General features: G+C 48.5%; 1 protein-coding gene across 2 annotated transcripts in view; it reads left to right on the top strand.

The window, feature by feature from the left end:
* The first annotated feature begins 6948 nt into the window (after positions 1-6948).
* Positions 6949-19350, top strand: part of LOC130126142 (otoferlin-like) — a 38678-nt gene continuing 26276 nt past the window's right edge. For both annotated transcript variants that reach the window (XM_056295515.1, XM_056295514.1), the window contains exons 1-13: positions 6949-6994; positions 8123-8249; positions 9195-9249; positions 9441-9572; positions 10264-10326; positions 10446-10530; positions 10625-10784; positions 10966-11152; positions 12530-12716; positions 13055-13278; positions 15297-15405; positions 15733-15916; positions 16764-16884. In XM_056295515.1, the coding sequence (XP_056151490.1) occupies positions 6949-6994; positions 8123-8249; positions 9195-9249; positions 9441-9572; positions 10264-10326; positions 10446-10530; positions 10625-10784; positions 10966-11152; positions 12530-12716; positions 13055-13278; positions 15297-15405; positions 15733-15916; positions 16764-16884 (1680 nt within the window). The remainder of the gene's footprint in view (positions 6995-8122; positions 8250-9194; positions 9250-9440; positions 9573-10263; positions 10327-10445; positions 10531-10624; positions 10785-10965; positions 11153-12529; positions 12717-13054; positions 13279-15296; positions 15406-15732; positions 15917-16763; positions 16885-19350) is intronic.

The raw sequence follows: 19350 nt of genomic DNA, 5'->3' as shown, positions 1-19350 counted from the left end.
GACCCGTTAGCCAAGGGCTACCGAGCCTATTCATGCGTGGTCGTTACAATACTATTTTTCAAACAATTTAAAATCGCCGCTGTCCAACGCCTGTAAATACTGCAACGCCTCGGTGGTAGTCATGTTGCGTCTGTAACGGCGTCTGTATCCAGACATGTTGGAAATAATCAGAAATCAAGTTTAGACTATTTCTCTGCACTGGAGAACGCTAGTGTGTTTCTAGGACAGCGCAATGAACTTCGCGAAGGAAATGACGCAAACAATACGTTGTGGCGATACACAAACTAGGGTAGATTCACCAGGGGCTGCTGCTCCTTTAAGGCGGGCATTCAGCGTGCTGACGTAGGCACTGCAGAGGGTTTCCGGGGGGAGCCATGTGTGCAGCAGCCTAGCGGTTAGCTGGTTGCCAGGAGAGATTGTGCTGTATCGGTGTTGTTTTGTGTGGCGAGTAAACGAAATTGACTCGACCTCTCCGTCTCCTCATTCCGGCACTCCCACATTGGTGACCCCGCACGCTGACAACGAACATGTCGACCCACAGCGATGACGACACCGCTCCGGCTCCGAGCGATGCTAACGGTATGGCTCATGTTAGTGCTAGCATCTCAGCAGCGACGGTGAAATTGCCCGAGTTTTGGCAGCACAGTCCCCGGCCATGGTTTCAGCACATTGAATCCCAGTTCGAGCTGGGAGGAATAACGGGGGACGTTACGAGGTATTTCCATGTGGTGGCGGCGTTGGATGCCCAGACGACGGCCCGAGCTATGGGGCGACTGGAAGACCCCCCCCCCGGCTGTAGGAAAATACGGCGCATTCAAGGCATTCCTTTTGCAGCTCTGTCGGAGATGGAGAAGGCGGATCGCCTGTTGTCACTCAACGGACTCGGCGATAGCAAACCTTCTGAGCTGCTGGAGAAGATGTTGGCCGTTTTGGGCTCGGCGGACCCCCCCTTCATGTTCACCCATATTTTTCTGCGGCAGCTCCCAGCGCCTGTGCGCACAGCGTTAGCCAGCTCCCCCCTCTCCTCCACCAAAGGCTACTGTGCTCTGGGTGCGGAAGCAGACAGGATTTTCCTTGCCAACCGGCAGCAGTTCGTTCATGCGACGCGCCCCACCCAAATCTCGCCCCCGCCTCTGGAGGACGCAGCGGGCACCGCGGCTGCGGTGGCTGCCCGGCGCCAGCGTGACAGCGGGTTGTGTTATTACCACAACAGGTTTGGTGCCAGGGCCAAACAGTGTCGCCCACCATGCAGCTTCAGCGTCCAGGGAAACGCCAGGGCGCCAGGGCCAGCCTGCTGTTATTTATCAAGGACGCCTTATCTGGCCGGCGGCTGCTGGTCGATTCGGGCGCTCAGCGTAGCATCCTGCCTGCATCGGCCGCGGACACCATGGCTGGCGGTCAAGGCCCCCGGGTGGATGCCGAGAACGGCACGCCCATACGTACCTACGGCACCAGGTATATGGAGGTGTGTTTCGGCGGGCGGCGTTTCTGCTGGAACTTCGTTATGGCCCCGGTGTCGGTTCCCCTCCTGGGCGCGGACTTCCTGTGCGCCTTCAGGCTGCTGGTGGATGTTACAAACTGTCGCTTGATCGATGCTGTCTCTTTCGCTACATACCCGTACACACTGGGAGGTGCAGGGACGCTCGGCCTGTCAAACATGCTCGCCGCCGGAGACACGTATCAACGACTGCTCACAGAGTTCCCTGACCTCACCACACCCACGTTCTCGTCAGCGGTGGCTAAGCACGGCGTGGAGCACCATATTGCCACCGACGGCCCCCCCGGTCTACGCACGTGCTCGGCAGCTCGACTCTGCTAAGCTCGTGATCGCCAGGGAGGAGTTTGCCACCATGGAACGCCTCGGCATTGTGCGCCGCTCGGACAGCCCGTGGGCCTCCCCCCTGCACATGATTTCGAAGGCTGACGGCGGTTGGCGCATCTATGGCGATTTTCGTCGTCTGAACAACGCCACAACCCCAGACCGGTACCCCGTCCCGCACATACAGGACTTCTCCGCCCACCTGGCGGGGGCCACCATCTTTTCCAAAGTAGATTTGGTGCGGGGCTACCACCAGGTACCGGTCCACCCTCGGGACATGCCCAAGACAGCGGTCATCACGCCATTTGGACTCTTCGAGTTCCTGCGGATGCCCTTCGGTCTCAAGGGCGCAGCGCAGACGTTCCAGCGGCTGATGGACTCTGTGCTACGGGATATGCCGTTCTTGTTTGTTTACTTGGATGACATTCTTGTGGCCAGCGCATCCGCGGAGGAGCACCTGATGCAGCTCCGGCAGTTGTTCGAGCGGCTCACTGCACATGGGCTCATAGTCAACCCAGCCAAGTGCCAGAGTGGCCTGTCGTCCATCGACTTCCTCGGCCACCGCATCTCCCCGCAAGGAGCCATTCCACTTCCTGCCAGAGTGGACGCCGTCGCCAGTTTTTGCTGCACTGTGAAGTCCCTGCAGGAGTTCTTGGGCATGGTGAACTTTTATAATAGGTTTATTCCCCACGCAGCTCACCGCATGTGGCCCTTGTACGAGGCCCTGCGGGGCAAGGAAGCCAAGGGCGAGGTAGACTGGTCCCCGGGGATGGACGTAGCTTTTGACGACGCCAAGGCTGCGCTGGCCAATGCCGCTTTGCTGGCGCACCCGTCCCTCACTGCCCCAATTGCTCTCATGACCAACGCCTCTGACTATGCGGTCGGGGCGGTGTGCGAGAAGTGAGTGGGCGGTGCCTGGCAGCCCCTTGCCTTCTTTAGCAAACAGCTTAAGGACAATGAGCGGAAGTACAGCACCTTCGACCGGGAGCTCCTGGGTCTCTTCCTCGCCTCCCGACACTTCAGGTTCCTGTTGGAAGGCCACCGTTTCACTGCCTTCGTCGACCACAAGCCGCTGACTTTTGCCATGGCCAAGACCTCCGAGCCGTGGTCTGGGCGCCAACAGCGTCAGCTCTCTGCCATCTCGGAGTTTACCACGGACATCCGGCACGTGGCTGGCAAGGACAACTTGGTCGCTGACTGCCTCTCCCGGGCGGTGGCAGGGTCCGTTCACTTGGGACTCGATTACGCTGCCATGGCTGCAGACCAAGCCGCTGATGCGGACATCCAGGCCTATCGGACAGCTGCTACTGTGCTCCGGTTGGAGGATGTGGTGTTTGACAGCGCCAACACCATGCTCCTCTGCAACGTTTCCACGGGCCAGCCCTGCCCCATGGTGCCCACCGGCTGGAGGCGCCGTGTTTTTGACGTTATCCATGGCCTTTCCCACCCGGGTGTGAAGGCGTCCACTAAGCTGGTGGGGGCTAAGCTCGTCTGGCCCGGCCTCAGGAAGGACGTCAAGGCCTGGGCTGACTCCTGCGTGGCGTGCCAGCGTTCCAAAGTACACCGTCATACCAAATTCCCCTTGGCGCCATTCCTGGTGCCCGAGAGGCGTTCTGACCATGTGAATGTGGACCTGGTAGGCCCCCTGCTCCCCTCCCACAGGTTCACTCACCTTCTCACCACGGTGGACAGGACCACCAGGTGGCCGGAGGCTGTTCCCATGTCATCGACCATGTCTACTGAGGTGGCCTGGGCGTTCATCGGGTCCTGGGTGGCCCGTTTTAGCACGCCGGCTGACCTCACCTCTGACAGGGGCCCGCAGTTCACGTCAGAGCTCTGGACTGAAGTCGCGGAGGAGCTGGGGGTGAAGCTCCACCACACCACAGCATACAACCCGCAGGGCAACGGACTTTGTGAGCGGTTTCATCGGTCTACGAAGGCCGCTCTTCATGCCAGCCTCACAAACAGCAACTGGGTGATCGCCTCCCGTGGGTCATGCCCCCAAGGAAAACCTCCAGTCCTCGTCTGCCGAGCTGGTTTACGGCCAGCCACTGCGTGTCCCGGGTGAGTTTCTCCCGGACGCTGTGGCCCCCTGGTCAGCAGCTTCTCGTCTGGCTGTGGCCCGGGACAGTGCCAACGCTTTCGCTCCGATCCCTACATCTCACCACTGCCTTCCTCAATCCTACGTCCCCAAGGATCTGCTGTTGGCCAGGTTCGTCTTCATCCACCACGACAGTCACCATACCCCCCTGCAGACCCCCTACGACGGGCCCTTTCACGTCCTGGAAGCGGGGCCTAAGAGCTTTGTGGTGGACATGGGGGCAAGCCGGAGCGGGTCTCGGGGGACCATCTCAAGCCTGCCCATATGGACCTGGGTGGGCCGGTCGAACTGGCCCTGCCCTCACGGCATGGACGCCCCACTTCTCAGGCCCCTGGCCCAGCCTCGGCCCCTGCCAGGGCTCCGGCTCTGTCCCCTGCCCCCGCCCCCATACCCATTCGGCAAAGCCGTTTTGGCCGCCTGGTCCGCCCTCCGAGACATTGACGGTTTCACTGAGGACTGTTCACCTGTTGGCTGTTTGTGTTTCGCTGAGTACTGTTGTGTTGCATTTTTTCGTGATGGTGAATTCTGGGGGGGCCTGTGTGGTGATACACAAATGAGGGTAGATTCACCAGGGGCTGCTGCTCCTTTAAGGCGGACATTCAGAGTGCTGACGTAGGCACTGCAGAGGGTTTCCGGGGTGAGCCATGTTTGCAGCAGCCTAGCGGTTGGCAGGTTGCCACGAGAGATTGTGCTGTATCGGTGTTGTTTTGTGTGGCGAGTAAACGGAATTGACTCGACTCGATCTCTCCGTCTCCTCATTCCTGCACTCCCACAACGTCATAAATAGTGACATGATGTGCACGATGATGCGCAAATTGCGCTCATGGTCGTTTTAGGTAGATCTTATAACGTTTTTGTGCAATTGATCTAAAACTCATTTTAATGCAAAATATATGCAATTTTAGGCACATTCAGGGAGCGACAGGTCTGTACCCCCCCCCCCACAAAGTTATTCTATTACTTTCGGCTGCTCCCGTTAGGGGTCGCCACAGCGGATCATCTGTTTCCGTTTCTTCCTGTCCTCTGCATCTTCCTGTCACACCAGCCAACTGCATGTCTTCCCTCACCACATCCATAAACCTCCTCTTTGGCCTTCCTCTTTTCCTCATCCCTGGCAGCTCCATATTCAGCATCCTTCTCCCAATACACCCAGCATCTCTCCTCCACACATGTCCAAGCCGTCTCAATCTTGCCTCTCTTGCTTCGTCTCCAAACCGTCCAACTTGAGCGGTCCCTCGAATATTTACAAAGTTATTAAACCCTAGAAAATCCAAAACCGGCAAAATGACCGCCTTGGTGCGCCGTGCAATTCTCATATTGTTCTCTACATACTTTTCTCTCATGTTTTCAATTTCTTTCATGTACTCAATTGGATGAGTAAGGGGGACACTTCTTCGTCTTTTTTCTTTTTTTTACATCACACATATACAACCTCTGGTTAATCTAACCACAGTTTTGTTTTGCAAGTTTAGCCAGTAATTGTGCAATTAGGGCACAAAGTGATGTCTGTTTGAGGGCGAGATCGTTGCTTAAAAATTTGGAGTCAAAGGATGACTCTAAGAGACCTGTCCCTGATGAGACGTATTGACTGACTGTGGATTTACTAGACAGTGCATATCCCGTCTAAGGCCCGTCTGGATTGGAAGACTCTGCTCACAGTGACGTCTCTCAGCAGTCCCTAGTTATAGTTACCAGTCTCGGGTTCAACACTCATTCACTATTCATTGACGTATCACATCACTCTTGCCCAACTTCAGACTTGGACGAACCAAATTATTTTCTGCACAACTTTAGTTGTGGCCTTATTGTTACCGCTATGTAAATGTGTAAAATGGTCATGTAGTTTTGTTGAGTCTCGGGGAGAAAGAAAAAAAAAGAAGCAAGTTAAGGGTCATTTTCCTCATAAGGGACCTGCTGGAGCTAGCCGTGGGAAGGGGAGACAGTACACTTCTCTTGTATGGTATGTATGGTATCATCATAACCTGTCTGCAACGCCAAACAGAGCACATCTGCGATTGGTTGTTTCTGACAATTTTTTTTATGCCTGCAAAAGGTTAAATCTGGTTTTTTTTGTGGTATGCGTTTTCAGCAGCTCATGATTGATTCATCAACATCCTCTATCGGTGAATAAGAAAGTGTTATTGTAAATCTGCATAAATATCACAACCTTTTCAATGCCTGTTGTACTTCGGCTGTTATCGCTCATGTATTTGTATGGATTACGTATTTTCGGACTTGCATTTTCCACTCATTGCCTTTGAACCAACCAGTTGACTATGAATTATATTCTAGTTATTTTACATGTCACTTCGTGGTTTCTACATACATATATATAGTTTAATTTAGTTCTGATTTTGTAGTAAATAGTCTGATTGTACACGTGGATTTTTTTTAATTATAGTGCCTTCTGTCTATATCTGAATTAAGCTTAACACGTACACTCAAAGTAGTAATATTTGCAGATAAAAAGCCTCGTTGGAGATGTCTGATCATTTTTAAGTCACGTGGAAAATGCACCATGCAGACTAATTATTCTGAGTGTTTTATTTTCCACAGTGAATGTGAAATGTATCCTCTTCTAATTGATGTATTAAGGTCAGCTGATTTGAATAATTAAAAGCCCCTATTGGAGGCTAAATGGGGGTGTGGTAGTGCAGACAACTCCTAGAAAATACTGGCATGTGTTCAATTGGATGAATGTAGCATATACGTGCAAGTTTTCACATTCAGAAGAGGTGCTTTTAATGACATAAATCATTGGTTTGCAATGCTCTAATTCAATAATTCACGCCGAGACTTGAGGCATAGCTTGTAACGGCGATGCTTCATGGACAGTTTTCATTGGCGTATACTTTCAAACGGTTGCAGCACCTAGAATGCAACACCGCATCCTGTTCAACCATTAAATGCATAACATGTACATGTGTGATATTTCCTCCATCAGAATGCAAACCTAACGAGTTTACGACGCTGCTGAACACAAACCATCAACTTCCTTTCCAGAACAAGGAAAGGGCCGCTGTGAAGCATGAAGCGCAGCAAGCACCGCGGACACAAGGAGGAGAGAAACGGAGGTATCAGCTGCATCTTCTCAAGGCGTCCTTTAGTAACGCCAGTACCTCCGAGCCCGGCCCCCGGCCCTTCGATCACCGATGCTATCCGTTAAAAGACACCCTGTCAACCCAAAGCACAAACGCGCATATCTCTCGTGCATTTGCGAGTGTGATTCCAATCCTTCACGCTACTATCCTGAAGACTTCCCATGCTAACAACAGGTGCTCTGCAGTGTTTTCTACTGCTGCCGCGTTGAGCTAATGCTGACCCAACAGCGCCATAGCGTGTCATTCTGAAGGGCTCCCTGGTGTTTACGGTGCAGTTACCACTAGGTGTCAGAAAACAAAACAGCAATGATGTGCAGGGATACAGCTTTAAAAATACGATATTCCAATTTACATATTTTGTTCTATTTACACGTGGGCTTAAATAGTTTCACTTTTTGAAGCACTCGGGTAGCGTAGCGGTCTATTCCGTTGCCTACCAACACGGGGATCGCCGGTTCGAATCCCTATGTAACATCCGGCTTGGTCGGGCGTCCCTACTGACACAATTGGCCGTGTCTGCGGGTGGGAAGGCGGATGTGGGTATGTGTCCTGGTCGCTGCACTAGCGCCTCCTCTGGTCAGTTGGGAGGCCTGTTCAGGTGGGAGAATAGCGTGATCCTCCCATGTGCTACGTCCTCCTGGCAAAACTCGTCACTGTCAGGTGAAAAGAAGCGGCTGGCGACTCCACATGTATCGGAGGAGGCATGTGGTAGTCTGCAGCCCTCCCCGGATCGGCAGAGGCGGTGGACCAGCGACCGGGACGACTCGGAAGAGCGGGGTAATTGGCCGGATACAATTGGGGAGAAAAATAGTTTCACTTTTAAACGACAATAGCAGTCTTTTTCATTCCAGTGCTTTTTACCACCTTTGATTACATGTAAAAGTTAAGCTGTATCATCCTTTTAGTCCTTGTATCACAAGCTCACATAAGAGTCTTCCATCCGATAAGATCCAATGTAAACAGACTTGATGGGGCGTGAACCAACAGGGGGCATCATACTGCAACTATAGACTTAAAGAGCTCCATTCTTTTGTTAAGAGTAGCTTCACTAAGTAGGATGAAGATTTTTAATATAGTGTATTTTTTTCCTGTGATTTCCAGATGAACCAGCTATCCTGGAGACAGAGGATTTGGATCGTCAGGGCATGTTCATGGGAGGAGGCCCACACGCGGACACCATCTCACTGGCCTCGGTCACAGCTGTCACCACCAATGTGTCCAATAAGAGGTCAGTATATTTCCCTTATCCATATGAATACGTCATAATCTTATGACGTCAGTCTTCTTATTTGACAAGTGTCTGTGTAGCTTAAGGTTGTGTTGGCACAGTTTGCCAAATGGTTAGCACTGTTGCCTCACAGCAAGAAGGTCCTGGGTTCAAACCCCAGGCCGTCCCAGGTCCTTTCTGTGTGGAGTTTGTATGTTCTCCCCGTGTCTGCGTGGGTTTCCTCCGGGTGCCCCAGTTTCCTCCCACCATCAAAAAGACATGCATGTTGGGGTTAATAATCCTGTCTGTGTCCCTGACCAAGGCAATGGAGAGAACTGGAGTTGGTCCCTGGGTGCTGCAGCTGCCCACTGCTCCTATACAATAGGATGGGCTAAATGCAGAGAACATATTCATTGTAAGAATACAATGACAAAAAGTGACTTTCTTCTCAAACGACCCCCCCTTTTTTCCTCCCCAATTGTATCTGGCCAATTACCCCACAATTCTGAGCCGTCCCGCTCGCTGCTCCGCCCCCTCTGCCGATCCGGGTAGGGCTGCAGACTACCACATGCCTCCTCCGATACATGTGGAGTCGCCAGCCGCTTCTTTTCACCTGACAGTGAGGAGTTTCGCCAGGGAGACGTAGCACGTGAGAGGATCACGCTACCCCCCCCCGGAACAGGCGCCCCAACCGACCAGAGGAGGCGCTAGTGCAGCGACCAGGACACATACCCAAAATCCAGCTTCCCACCCGCAGATACAGCCAATTGTGTCAGTAGGGACGCCCAACCAAGTCAGATGTAGCACGGGGATTCGAACCGGCGATCCCCATGTTGGTAGGCAACGGAATAGACCGTTACGCTACCTGGACGCCTCAAACGACTTTTATTTGCGACTGGATTCAAACGTTTATTTTGATTTAGTATATATAATGACTGTCTCCCAACATTTCGTCACTGTACACAGATCGAAGCCTGACATAAAGATGGAACCCAGTGCTGGGAGACCGATGGATTACCAAGTAAGAGAAAGTTACAACCCAACACCTTGAGGTTATCGTACACCATCCAATCTGTTCGAGTGTTATGACACTGACGCAAGCATATTTAATCTGAATTCAATAAGAGGGCAACACTGACGCATGATCAGTCAGTCATTCATTTAATAAAACAATCAATCAATGAGAAAATTCCTTAAATCATTAATTTACAGGTCAGTGTGACAGTAATAGAGGCAAGACAACTCGTGGGACTGAACATGGATCCAGTGGTCTGTGTGGAAATTGGAGATGATAAGAAGTACACGTCAATGAAGGAATCAACCAACTGCCCATACTATAATGAGGTGACCACAATCACAGTAGTAGTCAGGGGTGTACACAAGAACTGGGAATAAACCTTTCATGGGGGGCAGGGGGCAAACAAACTAAGTTAAACCACGGCATATTTAACGTTTGTTTAGTAAGCACTCACATTTTAAATGAAAGGAATTGTAGTACATTGGTATATTACAGCATTATTAATAGAATTTGTATACTAACACCATCTTCTGGGTGGGTTAGATAGAGAACTGCCTATAACCTGGCTATCTGTTGGGAACGTTGCATGAGTTAGGCCTATTTTGTATTGTGATAATACATCAGGTCAGATTGTGTGTAAAAAATATTTTTACACGTTTTATACGATTAAAGTTTTTTCCCCTTTTTTCCATGATTGCTGCCAATCATGGGGGGGGGGTGACCGCCCCCTTCACCATAATCAGCGCACGCCCCTGGTAGTACTAGTTACCTACATACAAATCCATCCCAAAAAAAACCCCACTACAGACCTACATAGACTATGTACACATGAATTCATACATTATATACACAATACAGAAAAGTACATCAGTCCTTAAAACATCATACATGGAAATCTACATCAGTTGTGTAAGCTGCTTTCTTTGTGTAATGCATTTCCAAGTAAACAAATCCACTGTGTCTTCAAAAGCAGGGAATTACATGTCCTAACCTTTTCTGTTTTTTTTCTTCCTTCAGTATTTTGTGTTTGACTTCCACGTCCCGCCAGATGTCATGTTCGACAAAATCTTAAAGCTGTCTGTGAGTTGACAAACCCACAACAGCTCAACTTGTTCATACAGTTACCATCATTACCACCGATACAAGACACTGGATTTCATGTTGTGTATCAATCTTTTATTCCCTGTCCCAATCCAAAGGTGATCCACTCCAAAAACCTGCTGCGCAGCGGGACATTGGTTGGGATGTTTAAGCTGGATGTGGGAACAATCTACCACCAGCCAGGTAGAGCATTTGACAAAGCTTAGCCTTACCGATACATAATCGTACAGATGATTGCATAGATTTTAAATGTCTTCGTTTCTTCTCTACTTTTCAGAACATCAGTTTTACCACAAGTGGGCCCTTCTGACCGACCCCGATGACATCACAGCTGGGTGTAAGGGCTACGTCAAATGTGACATTGCCGTTGTGGGCAAAGGAGACAATATAAAAACTCCCCACAAGGCCAATGAATCTGATGAAGATGACATCGAGGGGTAAATTCACATGCAAATGCACAAAAAATGAAGCTTTTTTTTAAATTACAACTTTACATTTCTTAACTCTCCACGTCAGCACGATACATGTAACGGAGAGGTTTGTGAGTCAGTGTGGATTTGTTAAGACACGTCACATTATGGTTAAATCCTGTTGGCGTTTTTTCTGTCTCTGTTACAGCAATCTGCTGCTGCCAGAGGGAGTGCCCTCCGAACGGCAGTGGGCTCGCTATTACCTAAAGATCTACAGAGCAGAGGGACTGCCCAAAATGAACACCAGCATCATGGCCAACGTCAAAAAGGCCTTCATAGGAGAGAACAAGGACCTCGTCGATCCTTATGTCCAAGTACAGTTTGCTGGCCAGAAGGTAAACAAAAGCACCAGTGGCTCCTTTTTTGTTTCGATGTTAAAGGGAAATGATCATGGTTTTTTTCTTCCCAACAGTATCTCTATTTTTACATTTTGGAAATAATACTCCATTAGCATCCATAATACTGAGCAGTCTTCTGTGTGTCTCTGAAACACCACCAAAATTACGGCCACTGGTGACATTACTGGCAATCTATGACTATGAAAACTACACTTCCTGGTTTGCCGCTACTTTCAGTGGGCTATATCAGAATAGGCTATATTGGGCGTGCGGGTAGCGTAGTGGTCTATTCCATTGCCTACCAACACAGGGATCGCCAGTTCAAATCTCCGTGTTACCTGCGGGTGTCAGGCATCCCTACAGACACAATTGGCCGTATCTGCGGTTGGGAAGCCGAATGTGGGTATGTGTCCTGGTCACTGCACTAGCGCCTCCTCTGGACGGTCGGTTGGGGCGTCTGTTCGGGGGGGGAGGAATTGGGGGAATAGTGAATAGTGTGATCCTCCCACGCATTATGTCCCCCCTGGCGAAACTCCTCACTGTCAGGTGAAAAGAAGCGGCTGGCGATTCCACATGTATCGGAGGAGGCATGTGGTAGTCTGCATTCCTCCCCAGATCGGCAGAGGGGGTGGAGCAGCGACTGAGACGGCTCGGAAGAGTGGGTGGCCAGATACAATTGGAGGAAAAAAGGGGAAAAAAAAAAACTACACTTCCTTGTTTGCTGTTGCTTCCGGTGGGCTACATTGGAATAGGCTATATTGTATAAGAACATGTAAGTAACAATGCTACATACAGATCTTTTAGTGAATGCCATTGAAGATGACGATTCACAGAGTGTTTCAGAGACACACAGAAGACTGCTCAGTATTATGGCTGCTAATGGAGTGTTAAAGGGACAGCTCACCCCAAAATCAAAAATACATGTTTTTCCTCTTACCTGTAGTGCTATTTATTCATCTCGATCGTTTTGGTGTGAACTGCCGAGTTTTGGAGATATCGGCCATAGAGATGTCTGGATGGAACTGGATGGCGCTCGACTTAAGTTGTTCAAAGTGCCAAAAAAACACTTTTGAAAAACAAAAAAGCAATGTCTCTTTACAAAAATCATCACCCAGTTACTCAAGATAATCCACAGACCTTGTTGTGAGCAGGTTCATGTAGGAACTATTTTCTTACACCTAACTACACCTCCGTGAAACTGCTCACAAACTGTGTGGATCTTGAGTAACCGAGTCATGATTTCTGGAAAGAGACGTTGGCCATTTCCATCTATGAAATCTTTGAAAAAAAATCCATCTCTTGACTGACTGAATTCAAAGAAAACTGAGCTTGTTCAGTTATATATATATATATGGTTGTCATATGTTATTACAGGGAAAGACCTCAATCCAAAAGAGCAGCTATGAGCCCATCTGGAACGAGCAAATCGTTTTCACCGAGATGTTTCCGCCGCTGTGCAAGCGCATGAAGCTCCAGCTCCGAGACTCAGACAAAGTAAATGACGTCGCCATAGGAACGCATTTTCTTGACCTGAGGAAGATTGCCAATGATGGGGAAAAAGGTGACCACCAATTGGTCCATTCTGATCTGCTTTATTTTTGAGCTTTCAGGTGTTTAATACTAAGAAGGATATTCCTTGCACTAAAACATCCAAAGAGGTTATGGCATTGCTTTAGTGCGGAAAAAAATAAACCATTCTTAGGGGAAACTAGACACCTGAAACACTGTTACCTATGCTAACTTGTTTGTTTGTGGTTATCCCACCCCTTCCACCACATTCAAAATACATAGAGATATATTTCAGCTTTACTTCAATCAATAGTTTCTTTGGATTAGTAATAAGGTTTATAATGCCTCTGAGATCCTTTTTTAGATGTTCATTTGCCCCACAACTCCCAGGTTTTCTCCCCACGCTGGGTCCGGCTTGGGTGAACATGTACGGCTCCACCCGCCACTACACCCTGATGGACGAGTACCAGGACCTGAATGAGGGGCTTGGTGAGGGGGTGTCTTTCAGGGCCCGCCTGCTCATCAGCCTGGGCATGGAGATCCTAGACACCTCCTCGCCAGACATATCCAGCTCCACCGAAGTGCAGGTGGATGGAGTGCCCAACATCTCAGAGGTGGGTCCCTGGATGGGCAGCCAAGCAGAGGAAGCCCATTGTTGCTGACAGTGACAGGTCATTGTGCTGTTCATACATTGAATTATTAATCATCTTTACTTAGCCCACCTGGTGCATTATTAAAGTGTCATTTGCTTTAATGTGGCCTTTTTTTGTTGTTAGTGGACAGTGGACAATGTAAGTCACACAACAGAATCAACTGAGCACAGACTGTAACCCCACGGCCCGGTGGGAGCCCACCTTGACGTACAGATTCACTTCTTACTAAAACGAGGCCGCCGAATAGCTCATATTACAGAATTATCATAGTAATAGTAATGCCCAGTCATTCAGAGTACTGTGTTGCATAATGTACAATTGCTGCTCAAACACTGAAAAATAACAGAAAACAAAAAATAAAACCCTTCTATATCCTTCCTTCTATCCTTTATATATATAGTGGGGGGTTTTTCTTCTGGAAACCGCCAATAGTGTTGATAAAAGTGCTCAACAAATGAGGAGCGTTACATACATACATACATACATACATACATACATACGTGTGTGTGTGTGTGTGTGTGTGTGGGTATATGTATGTGTATATACACTCACTGGCCACTTGCTAGTACCGGGTTGGACCCCCTTTTGCCTTCAGAACTGCCTTAATCCTTCGTGGCATAGATTCAACAAGGTACTGGAAACATTCCTCAGAGAGTTTGGTCCATATTGACATGATAGCATCACGCAGTTGCTGCAGATTTGTCGGCTGCACATCCATGATGCGAATCTCCCGGTCCACCACATCCCAGAGGTGCTCTATTGGATTGAGATCTGGTGACTGTGGATGCCATTTGAGTACAGTGAACTCATTGTCATGTTCAAGAAACCAGTCTGAGATGATTCGAGCTTTATGACGTGGCGCGTTATCCTGCTGGAAGTAGCCATCAGAAGATGGGAACACTGTGGTCATAAAGGGATGGACATGGTCAGCAACAATACTCAGGTAGGCTGTGGCGTTGACACGATGCTCAGTTGGTACTAAGGGGCCCAAAGTGTGCCAAGAAAATATCCCCCACACCATTACACCACCACCACCAGCCTGAACCGTTGATACAAGGCAGGATGGATCCATGCTTTCATGTTGTTGACGCCAAATTCTGAGCCTACCATCCGAATGTCGCAGCAGAAATCGAGACTCATCAGACCAGGCAACGTTTTTCCAATCTTCTATTGTCCAATTTTGGTGAGCCTGTGCGAATTGTAGCCTCAGTTTCCTGTTCTTAGCTGACAGGAGTGGCACCCGGTGTGGTCTTCTGCTGCTGTAGCCCATCTGCCTCAAGGTTCGACGTGTTGTGCGTTCAGAGATGCTCTTCTGCATACCTCGGTTGTAATGAGTGGTTATTTGAGTTACTGTTGCCTTTCTATCAGCTCGAACCAGTCTGGCCATTCTCCTCTGACCTCTGGCATAAACAAGGCATTTTCGCCCACAGAACTGCTGCTCACTGGATATTTTCTCTTTTTCGGACCATTCTCTGTAAACCCTAGAGATGGTTGTGCGTGAAAATCCCAGTAGATCAGCAGTTTCTGAAATACTCAGACCAGCCCGTCTGGCACCAACAACCATGCCACATTCAAAGTCACTTAAATCACCTTTCTTCCCCATTCTGATGCTCGGTTTGAACTGCAGCAGATCATCTTGACCATGTCTACATGCCTAAATGCATTGAGTTGCTGCCATGTGATTGGCTGATTAGAAATTTGCGTTAACGAGCAGTTGGACAGGTGTGCCTAATAAAGTGGCCGGTGAGTGTATGTATGTGTATATATGTATGTGTATATATATATATATATATACACTGCAAAAGCTCTTTAGTAATTTTAGGTGACTTAAAAATATATATATTTTCAAGCTCTTATTTAACCAACATCTTACTTAAGCAAATTGACAAGGAGCCCATTTTATTTCCATCCGATGGGGGTAGTTGCAGGTGGAAGCAGGATTCTTCTCATATAGATTTTTTGTGTGTCTAATTTCCCAGACTGCTGCTGGCAAGGTGGAGGAGTTTTTTCTCTTCGGGTCATTCCTCGAAGCCACCATGATAGACAGAAAGATAGGTGACAAGCCCATCAGCTTCGAGGTCACAATAGGTAACTTCCACTTTCTACCCATTATCACAATCTGAAGCAGTCTCATCATCATCATCATCAGGCCCAAACAGAATCTGCTTTCATGTTTCCTCCACTAATTTTGAACAAACTGTATGGTCAATTTGTAGCTTCCTCAAAAATCATTTCTTTTTATGGTTAAGAGCAGCTATTAGTTACTTTTTATACGTGAAATCCCAACATGGTTTTGAGTAGATAAGTGCAAAACACTTAAGGAGCACACAGATGTGATTGGGTCTACTCATCTCCATTGAAGATCAATGTGGCCCATAAAGCGGCAAATCTGACAACGTAATCTCTAATTGCCAGGTAACTATGGAAACGAGATTGATGGCGTCATCAAGCCAAAAACCAAAGGGAAGAAGGCCGGAGGAGACAGCGACGAAGAGGAGACTGAGCTGATCCACAACTCCAGTGAGGAGGAGATGGAGGACGACGGGGACCTGGCCTCGGTGGCCTCCACTCCACCCATGAAACCTGTCATCACTGACCGGTCAGAGTCAATATGAAAAAACAACAACAGACGACACAGAAATTATATGAAATTATATTTTAAAAATGCATTAGGTTTGCTGTCAAGAAGGGGTTGTTAGTAGCTTTGGGGCTTTCCTCTCAAAATATTATTTTAAAGGATTAAACGATATGTCTTTCTTAGAATACTGACTTCTGGGGGTTAGCGAGTCTATTCATCCGTGCACGCTACAAAGCCATTGTTGAAGAAAAAAAAAATAATCTAAAATCCTTCGCTCATTTTTATCGTGCCTTGCAGCGATTGGCATTTCCTGTCCGGTTGCAGCCTGCAGAGCGGGGCGGTGTTCAACATCGAATGTTTAATCCCACCCACTGTTTGATTTGATTGGTTTAACTGTCGAATTTGGGCAGGGTTAAATGTCAATTTGGGCAGGGTTAAATATTGATTTGGGCGAGGTTAAACATCGATTTCATTGGTTTGGGCGGCGTTAAACAGAGTTGGGGTTAGGGATAGGTGGGTGGGATTAAACATTTGACGTTGAACCTCGCCCCATTCTGCAGGATGCAGCCAGGTACTCTTGCCTGTGCACGAAGAAATGCTTACATCTCCTTTACTGATATCGCAATAATACAGTCCGTGTGTGTCACAGCAGACTATTTGAGGCGTAAAGCTCCAGAGGTCTCAATTCATTTTGTACGCACTCCAGATCTTAAAGTAAATTACAGTGTTAAATTACCAATCTGTTTACTTTGCTCCATACTGTGTATGCCAGTTGTAACCAGCGGGGCTGGTTTTCTGTCACTTTGCTTGATATTGTGGTATGTAAATAAAGTTTATCATGTTGTTGTAACATGGTTTGTATTGGCAGGAACTACTTCCACTTGCCATATTTTGAGAGGAAGCCATGCATCTACATCAAAAGTTGGTGGCAGGACCAAAGAAGGAGGCTGTACAATGCAAACATCATAGACAACATCGCAGATAAACTGGCAAGTTAGACAATTTACTAATGGGACTGAATGATGTAGCCCAAAAACAAAAAAAACAAAACAAAAAAACCCCAACAAAACATGGGTGTAAAAAGGAGGCACAGATCGAGTAGTTCTCCCAATTTGTTTACTGAGTTTCAAGGTGTTCTTTGACATGAATAGACTTTTAGTCTTTTCTTCATTACTACTACTACTACTACTTTCAGCTGCTCCCGTTAGGGGTCGCCACAGCGGATCATCCGTTTCCATTTCTTCCTGTCCTCTGCATCTTCCTCTGTCACACTAGCCACCTGCATGTCTTCCCTCACCACATCCATATATGTACCTTCTCCTTGGCCTTATTCTTTTCCTCTTGCCTGGCAGCTCCATATTCAGCATCCTCCTCCCAATATACCCAGCATCTCTCCTCCACACATGTCCAAACCATCTCAATCTTGCCTCTCTTGCTTTGTCTCCAAACCGTCGAACCTGAGTGGTCCCTCTAATATACTCGTTCCTAATCCTGTCATCACTCCCAATGAAAATCTTAGCATCTTCAACTCTGCCACCTCCAGCTCTGCCTCCTGTCTTTTTGTCAGTGCCACCATCTCCACACCATATAACATAGCTGGTCGCTCTACCATCTTATAAACCTTCCCTTTAACTCTTGCTGGTATCCCTCTGTCGCAAATCGCTCCTGACACTTTTCCACCCACTTCACCTTGCCTGCACCCTCTTCTGCACTCCCCATTACTTTAGACAGTTGACCCCAAGTATTAAAACCCATCTGCCTTAGTCACCTCTACTCTTTGCACCCTCACAATTCTGCTGTCCTCCCTCTCGTTCATGCATATGTATTCTGTCTTGCTCCTACTGACTTTCATTCCTCTTCTCTCCTGTGCATACCACCACCTCTCCAAGCTCTCTTCAACCTGCTCCCTACTCTCGCTACAGATCACAGTCATCCGCGAACATCATAGTCCACAGACACTCCTGCCTGAGCTCATCCGTCAACCTGTCCATTACCATTGCAAACAAGAAAGGCCTCAGAGCTGATACTTGATGTAATCCCACCTCCACCTTGAACCCATCTGTCATTCCAACCGCACACTTGACTACTGTCACACTGCTGTCATACATATCCTAAACCACTCTTACATACTTCTCTGCCACTCCCGACTTCCTCATACAACAACACACCTCCTCTCTCAGCATCTTGTCATATGCTTTCTCTAAATCCACAAAGACACAATGTAAGTCCTTCTGACCTTCTCTATACTTCTCCATCAAGTCAATTTTATTTGTATACATTACATTACATTACAGTCATTTAGCCGACGCTTTTATCCAAAGCGACTTACGATAAGTGCATTTAACGTAGGAAATCAGGAGAACTACTAGTCATCAGAGGTCATAAGTGCATCTAAACAAGCATCTAAGAGCAATACCAGTGCTAAAGTAAAAGTGCAAGAATGAGATTTTTTTTAAAAAAAAAAAGAAGAGTGAATACAATAAGTGCTAAGAACAAGTAACAGGGTAGTAGTTCTTGAAGAGGTTGAGTTTTCAACCTGTGCTGAAAGATGGGCAGCGACTCCGCTGTCCTGACATCAGTGGGAAGTTCATTCCACCACTGTGGGGCCAGGACAGAAAAGAGCCGTGACCGAGTTGATCGGCAGCAAGGGCCTCTGAGCGATGGGGCAACCAGGCGTCCTGAGGCAGCAGAGCGAAGTGGTCGGGCGGGGGTGTAGGGCTTCACCATGGCCTGGAGATAGGAAGGAGCTGTTCCTTTCACTGCCCTGTAGGCTAGCACCAGAGTCTTAAACTGGATGCAAGCAGCTACTGGGAGCCAGTGTAGGGACATGAGAAGGGGAGTTGTGTGGGAGAACTTAGGGTGGTTGAACACCAGACGAGCTGCAGCTTTCTGAACAAGCTCCAGAGATCCGACGGCTGACGCCGGGGCGCCAGCAAGGAGGGAGTTGCCGTAGTCCAGCCGGGAGATGACCAGAGCCTGGATGAGCACCTGTGCCATCTCGTCGGTGAGGAATGGGCGAATCCTCCTGATGTTATAGAGGAGAAATCTGCAGGAGCGAGCCACCGATGCAACGTTTTCAGCAAACGACAGTTGGTCGTCCAGGATCACATCCAGATTCCTCACAGTCCGAACTGGCGTCACCACGGTGTTGTCAATGGTGATGGCCAGGTTTCGGTGCAGGCAACCTTTCCCCGGGAGGGACATCAGCTCTGTCTTGTCCAGCTTGAGCTTCAAGTAGTGTGTCGCCATCCACTCCGAGATGTCAGTCAAGCACGCAGCAATGCGTGTCCCTACTTGTGTGTCAGAGGGAGGAAAGGACAAGATCAGCTGGGTGTCATCGGCATAACAATGATAAGAGAAGTGATGCGAGCGAAAAACAGAACCCAGGGATGTCGTGTACAGGGAGAAAAGGAGAGGACCCAGAACCGAACCCTGTGGAACGCCTGTAGTCAGTC

The sequence above is a fragment of the Lampris incognitus genome, chromosome 16 (assembly GCF_029633865.1).
Source record: "Lampris incognitus isolate fLamInc1 chromosome 16, fLamInc1.hap2, whole genome shotgun sequence".
NCBI classification, from domain to species: domain Eukaryota; kingdom Metazoa; phylum Chordata; class Actinopteri; order Lampriformes; family Lampridae; genus Lampris; species Lampris incognitus.
Note: the sequence above shows the minus strand (reverse complement) of the source record. Positions and strands in the feature narration are given on the sequence as shown.